The sequence below is a fragment of the Lolium perenne genome, chromosome 3 (assembly GCF_019359855.2).
Source record: "Lolium perenne isolate Kyuss_39 chromosome 3, Kyuss_2.0, whole genome shotgun sequence".
NCBI classification, from domain to species: Eukaryota; Viridiplantae; Streptophyta; class Magnoliopsida; order Poales; family Poaceae; genus Lolium; species Lolium perenne.
In genome coordinates, this window is record NC_067246.2 from 21,603,408 (window position 1) to 21,610,410 (window position 7,003).

Here is a 7,003-nt window from a genome sequence, read left to right on the forward strand (position 1 = left end):
TGCACATTTTTCGGTTTGGATTCCCGACTTTCTCTTTTTTCCCCTTCAAATAGACATAATATCTTTTTTTGCGAAATAAATATACATAATCTCACTTAGTTTTCAATGCAACATTCAAGGCCAACAAAGCATTGGTATTTATTATTCATGTAGAGTTGTTGTGAAATTCAATAATTATTATGATGGTATCGCGATTAGTGAATGCGTGCTTTGATCTGTTTCGATCCTTCACGTGTATAAATATACCAGCCAAGAAATGCATACATATTTCGAGAATCGGGGCTGGGCCAGTTTAGTAAGATGTCACTCTACAGACACACTCATATATATATGTGTATTCATGAGGGGGAGCAACAAGTACCATATGAGGCTTGAGATGTATCGGGAGAAATATTGCTCTATTACAGTACAATAGAAGGGACTCGGGATCAGAAAATCGAGCAAACTTTAGCAATGCAATGTGAGAATTACAAGTCACTTGATCACTGGTCGGAGGACCTTGTCCTATGTTGTACAGGACAGCTGCTTCTGTGTTGGGAAAGCTGCACGGTCTTATGCAAGCTCCGTGATTTATTAGAGCACAGTATATCCATGGAGTAGATGATCCCACTTGCTTAGGAGATGAAACTCAAATTGATGCTTCGGAATTTGGAGGCCCGGAAAGTCGTTCTGCATCAGCCAGTGGATTGTCATACGAAGGTCATGCCATTATGCCTGCCATTTGTCTTTCCTGCATCGCTTCTCTGTATTGGGAGAAAATGCCGCAAAAAGCTCCAATCATATCTAATCCGCTATCTCCTAGACAAAACTGCACCCTCAGCGCCCCTCTGCTAACTGTATCGCCCCACCATTCTTCTGCGCCGCCGAGGACCCTCCTCAATTCCAAAAGTTCAGGGACGATCGGGCGAAGGGACCCGAACAGTAGAAACGGGCAGAACGGCCTTCTACGCACTATTACTGGGCACTTGCCACTTAATTTTCACATGTGCCGATGCGCTGACGCCCACGTGAAAGCCCAGAGTGAGCCAGCCGGAGGCGCTCTTGCCGGGACGAGGTAGGGATCATCTTCTATCGCGGCACAAACCTGAGCCACTTGAAACAGAGGCTATTCCCCCAACTCGCAGCTTCTCGGCGCTGGCCATCACAATAGTTTTTTTCTGTTGATGTTCCGATGCATAGATCCAGGTAATTAACAGCTCCCAAATACGACAGGATTCATCCGCCACAATAGTACCTGAAACAAAAAAACACTTAGTTTTTCAGGTGAAACGAACAAAGAATTACAGCATCACGCTGGCACAACAAGCTGGTACATGTTCTTTGTAAACAACCAGGAATATAGTAGTTCTTTGTAAACAGAACCATGGTTCCAGGAATAAACATACGAACTTCAGAAGTGAAAGCAGCACAATTCTAGTAAACCATGCTTTGAAGGAGTACTTGGAAGCAATCCCCAGTTGAAGCTATATCAAATAGACGGACCAGATGCAGTAGAGTCAAGTACAATTCTGGAATTCCCCATAACTCCGTCTCACAAACCGGCGCATACAAATACAATTATGGAATTCACTGCATGCAACTCTGCAAATCACACCATTTATACAAATACAAGAAAACATCATAGACCAAACAATATCGTAGTATCTCTTTTTTCACAATGAACCAAGAATCTTTAGTAATATAAAGGCTAGCAGATAGACTTGACCCTGAAACACGAACTACAAAATCACACCACCCAAACAAATACTAGACAATATCGTAGGCCAATCCTTGGCACAAGAAGCTAGCACATGTACGCCCTACAATCTCACAGCATACAATACATATACAAGTAAGGCGTAGTTGTCTTGGTTGTCTTGGTACATTAAAGCACTGCATACATCGTACACGGATGCTAATTATTAACCCACATGCATACAATACTTCGAAACATTCTCCAGCATTCAGATCAGGTCCGCAAACCTCTTGTGGATTTAACCAAACATTTGTCGGTCCGACCACATCTCAGCAGAATGGCCACTGCGAATCCGGTGCCGAAGCCCAACCCGATGAAGAGAAACAACATGACATCCACATTAGATGACTTCTCCACATGTGCTACACTTGGAGGAGCAGGGGAAAAGCTGCATGGGTTGGATAATGGCGGTCCACACAGCCCGAGATTGCCTTCAAATGAACTGTTTTGGAATGTTGAAAATTGACCTGACCGAGGTATCTTTCCCACCAACTGATTGTTGCACAAGTTCAAGATACCAAGAAAGTTGAGATTTGTTAACTCCTCCGGTATGTCACCAGAAAGCTGGTTCCTAGACAGGTCTAGTGATTCTAGCTGAGTCATCCTGCCAAGTTCATGTGGAATATGACCTGTGAAGGCGTTGCTTGACAAGTTCAATACATGAAGGGAAACAAGTCTACCAAGTGATTCAGGAATGGCACCATCAAATGAATTATTCGACAGGTCAATTGCTGTTAAAGTGGTCAAGATCTTATCAAATGTCCTATAGATGCTTTTATACGCTATTGTGACAGTATCTTGATATGGATGGCCATGAAATCCACCTTCATAAGTCACAATAAGACCTGTAGTGTTCATCTTTGTCATCATTGATTCCAAACCCTCAAACAAATGTGAACTCAAATTACCAAAGAAATTGTTCGAGGCAAGATCAAGAATCTGCAAGCTAGAGAAGTATTCTCCAGATTTGTCATCTCTGTCAAGATAACCACCCATGGAGCCATAGAATCGGTTGGATCTCAAGACAAGGACACGAAGCATGGGAAGCTTCCCCAACCATGACGGGAAAGTACCTACCATGCGATTATTTCCTATGTCAAGGAACCCAAGCTGCAAGCACTTGGTAAGTGTCATTGAAAGCTTCCCTTTGATCTTATTGTTGTTCAAGTCTAATGTGTGGAGATTACATTGATCTTTGATATTGTTAGGTAGCACACCTTCAAATTGATTATCCCGCAAACTCAACACGCTTGCGTGACCATCTTCTATCAGACACGAAGGTATCCGCCCACTGAAGTTGTTAAAAGATAGGTCAAGGATACTGATAACTGAACCACAAATTGAGTCAGGTATATGTCCACTAATGTTGTTTCTAGAAATTCTGAACTCGTAGCCAAGATACAGGGTGAAGTTTGGAAGCACTGAAGAGAAAGTGTTGTTTGAGTAATCCAAGTAAACTGCTGGTGGGCTTGGCATTGGAATCTGCCCCTGAAGCTGATTGGAACTGAGATCAAGAGTATGCAACCGATTGAAAGGGAGAACATATGAATTAAGTTGCATAGTGCTGAGCATGTTGTGTGAAAGATTCAAGTATGTAAGGCTACGGTTCCATGTCGCCCATATCCACTTTGGAATAGCTCCACTGATTCTATTACATGACAGGTCCAACGACGACATTTGGTTAAGATGCACCAATGAACTTGGAAATCTCGTTAAATTGCAACTTGCTAATCCTAAGTTGGTAACTTGAGGGAGATAGGTAGACAGAGAGCTGTTACCTTCTCCATCCATGTCCGTGACAGATAAATCGTTGTGGGAAAGACACAAATAAATGACACTTGCCAACCTCCAAAATGAGGAAAGATCCACCACCCCTACCAACTTATTCCAGCCAATATCGACATATGCCAAACTTTTGAGTTGAAAGAATGACTCTGGAATATTTCCTGTCAACTGATTTATGCTTAAGTCCACATACACCATGTGTGAAGAAGTTACGTTGAAGTCTTGTAAAGAACCAGAGAGCTGGTTGGAGTGGATATCTAGGCGTTGCAATGGTGGAATAGTAAAAAGAGACGTTGGAAGGTCCCCTGCATAATGAGTAAAGAACGTTATCTACTGTGGATGTTCCCCTGCACATATGAAATGTCTGACACAAGAGCTCATCTACTACAAGATGTAGGAGCATGCACATAGATTAACAAATCTTCAGTTCAAGAAAAGAATAAAAGCAAATTGGCTGGCAGCGATCCAAGTTTTGGATGGATTGGTCACAAGATAGGGTGACAATGGACGACAGGGTGAAGAAGCTGTACTGACTCACTAGGGAATATATGTCCACATGTGAGTCACGAGTGTGTAACATATAATCTCCGATATTTGGCTACACTGAAAGGCGCATACGAAGTCCACAATATCAATAAACCACTCTTTAATTTTCATAATTTGGTAGTGTTTTCCACGAGATAGAATCTTCCCATCTCTCTCAGTTATCTCTCCTTCCACCTCATGTTTCATCTTACCTGCCCAACTAGCTTTTGCCTATAATATTGTTTGGCTAACCAAATTTTACTATTTCCGTGGCTATTTTCCAGCAGGTAATAAAATAAGTTGAGCAGAAACCTACGAAAATCCACATTGAATTATATTTTATGACATAATTTGAAATAGGACTATAAACTACATGTGACGCATTTTTATAAAGTCATATTCTTATAATGAACTCCGAGAGCACTACTTCTTTAAGGACATGAAAAATATCCAACGTAGCACTCCCTCTATTACTTACTACTATGTTGTATCTCTGTTCAGAAAATACCCACCATATATTCAGAAAATGTGTGTTTCTTAGTGTCATTCGTTACATTATTTGCCTCCTGGAGTATCCATCTATCGCATACTACCACAGTAAGCAAAGACACTGAACACCCATTCCCAAAAGACAAGGATGTTTAACTCCGTTAAACATAGCATACATCTAAGCGATGTTGTTAAATATGGCATTTGCAATATGTATGGATGAGTTATATCTTATCTTGAAAGTGTAGAATATCATATGTAGAAGAACAAAAATCTAAAAGATCAATCATAAAAGAGTAAAGATATACAATCTTACCGCTGAAAAGATTAGATGAAAGATCTAGATCAATCAGGCGAGTTAGGTTAACCATTGAATTTGGTATGCGTCCAGAGAGGCTACACTGTCCAATTCGAAGAACGGTCAACTTCTTGAGTAATCCAACTTCATCTGGTATTGGCCCAGAAAACCCGCAGTAATTGATATCCAAACTCTCCAAATTACTAAGATTGCCAACTGTAGCTGGTATTGGCCCAAAAGAGCCAACAAGGATATCAAGATATTCGGTAATACAATTTATTTCCAAGTTCCTCAGGCTCATCAGATTGCCAATTGAAGATGGTATCGACCCCAAAAAGTTGCATCCATTGATTTTCAAACTTCTCAAGTTTGTGAGGTTGCCAATTGCAGATGGTATTGGACCGCCAAATATGCAATTGAAAATCTCCAAGCTTCTCAAATTTACTAGATTACCTAAAGTTGATAGCAGTGGCCTAGTGAAGCTGCACTCAGAGATTGCCAGGCTTCTCAAGCTCTTGAGTTTGGCAACTGAAGACCAAGATGTTTCTGCGAAGTTAACCCCGTGGAGTTTTAAGCTTCGTAAATTTTGCAGGTCTTCAATCCATGAAAAAATGGGCCCTAAATTTCTTGTAGAGTCCATCTGAGAGAGTTCCAAATGCTGAATAGACTTGATAATACCGAGTGAAGGTTGAGGCTCCACATGAACAAAATTCACATCAAGGCTTAACACTTTCAAATACTTGAAACTGCTAAAAGAGCTCGGTTTTACAAAATAGAAACTGGTCCCATCTAGCATCATTGCCTCTAAAGAGCTTGTGTTGGCGAAGTTGGGCATATGTCCTAAGAGACCCCAATTCCCAGATAAATCAAGAACGCGTAGAGATTTTGATTTGAAGGTCTTACGAGGGAACAGCCCTTGGATATTTGTTCCAGCAAGGTTGAGCACACTTAAATTGAGAAAATCCATGAAAAACTCTGGAAAGGGAGCAGCAGATATACGGAAGTTGCCTTCGAGGTTGATCACAGTTAGGGAGTGGAGGGTTGAGAGGGACATACAAATAGGACTAACGAGATTACAGTGCCTCAAACTAAGGACTCGAAGATCAGGAAGAAATTTAGCAAGAGTATGGCACCAATCTCTGCTGCTAGACATATCCACGAAATCAAGGTAGAGTTCTCTGAGATTGCTGAGGTTGCCAACAAGGTTCTGGAAGTTGGGACCCTGCAGCCAGGGTGAAACAACATCAAAGAAGCTGGTATCAAAGCGATAAACAGAATCATCAGGAGCGTCATCATAGGTAGTGGAAATATCCAAGGAGATAAGGTTGGCAAGTTTGCCGATGCCAGCAGGTTTCTGACCACGAAAGACTGAATTTGAGAGGTTCAGGTGGGTGAGCAAGGAGAGCCTCTCAAATCCACTTGCCGGGAGACTGTACGGGCCAAAATTATTCAAGCTAAGGTCAAGTAGTTGGAGCGAGGTGAGGTTGAAGATTGCAGGGTCAAGGCCCTCGCTGTACAAGCCATACCCACTGAGTTCCAAAGCACTGACATGGCCCGAGGAGTCGCTGCAGCTAACACCTTCCCAAAAGCAGCAGTCAGTGCCATCCTGCCATGACTCAAGGGGGCTGGGGTAACGGAAGAATGAGAAGGATCGCTTTAGTTGGAGGAGGATTGCAGCCTGGTCTGGATGACATCGGAGAGTGAGGTTACCATCACCTTGGACGCCGGAGGTGGCTAGTGCGGGAAGCACTGCAAGAAATGTTAGTAGGAACCAATCGGCCAAAGCCAGTGGCTTAACTCCAAACATGGCAGCGTAGTAGTTTCTTTTTTGTTTGAGAGGAAGGCCTGGACCTTGCAAGGCTTTTTATTGAGGGGGTAATCAAAGAAAAATAGAAACGGTCAAGACTGAATGCTCCATCGCCAATAATTTAATAATCAAGACCGCCAATGTGTGTTTGGCAGAGGTGGGTAATGCAGTAAGCACTGCAAGAAAGAGTAGTATCGTCCAACTACTCAAAGCCAATGGGGTTTATAGAGAGGATAAACATAGTAGAATGGGAACAAGAGGTTCAGAAATAGTGAAGCAGCATATTTTCAGAAGTCATGTTAATCAATGTTTGTGCTGGTCTTCACTCAAGACTCCAGGACGAAAAAGCGCCGGCGAAGCAAGA

At 42.2% G+C, this 7,003-nt stretch overlaps 1 protein-coding gene across 1 annotated transcript; it reads right to left on the bottom strand.

Annotated features, from left to right (window-relative positions):
- Positions 1 to 1,633: 1,633 nt before the first annotated feature.
- LOC127339141 (receptor like protein 27-like) lies at positions 1,634 to 5,678 on the bottom strand. The gene is made up of 2 exons (XM_051365023.2): positions 4,851 to 5,678; positions 1,634 to 3,825 (listed from the first exon to the last, which is right to left on the bottom strand). The coding sequence occupies exons 1-2, from the start codon at positions 5,665 to 5,667 to the stop codon at positions 1,949 to 1,951; spliced, it is 2,694 nt and encodes an 897-aa protein (XP_051220983.2). The 5' UTR covers positions 5,668 to 5,678; the 3' UTR covers positions 1,634 to 1,948.
- Between the last annotated feature and the right edge of the window lie 1,325 nt (positions 5,679 to 7,003).

Bases quoted from the DNA above. Each gene is read 5' to 3' on its own strand.
- LOC127339141 (XM_051365023.2), bottom strand. From the start codon at position 5,667: ATGCCCAACTTCGCCAACACAAGCTCTTTAGAGGCAATGATGCTAGAT. The intron at 3,826-4,850 runs GTAAGATTGTAT...CTCATTATGCAG, and splicing joins TTCATCTAATCTTTTCAGCG to GGGACCTTCCAACGTCTCTT.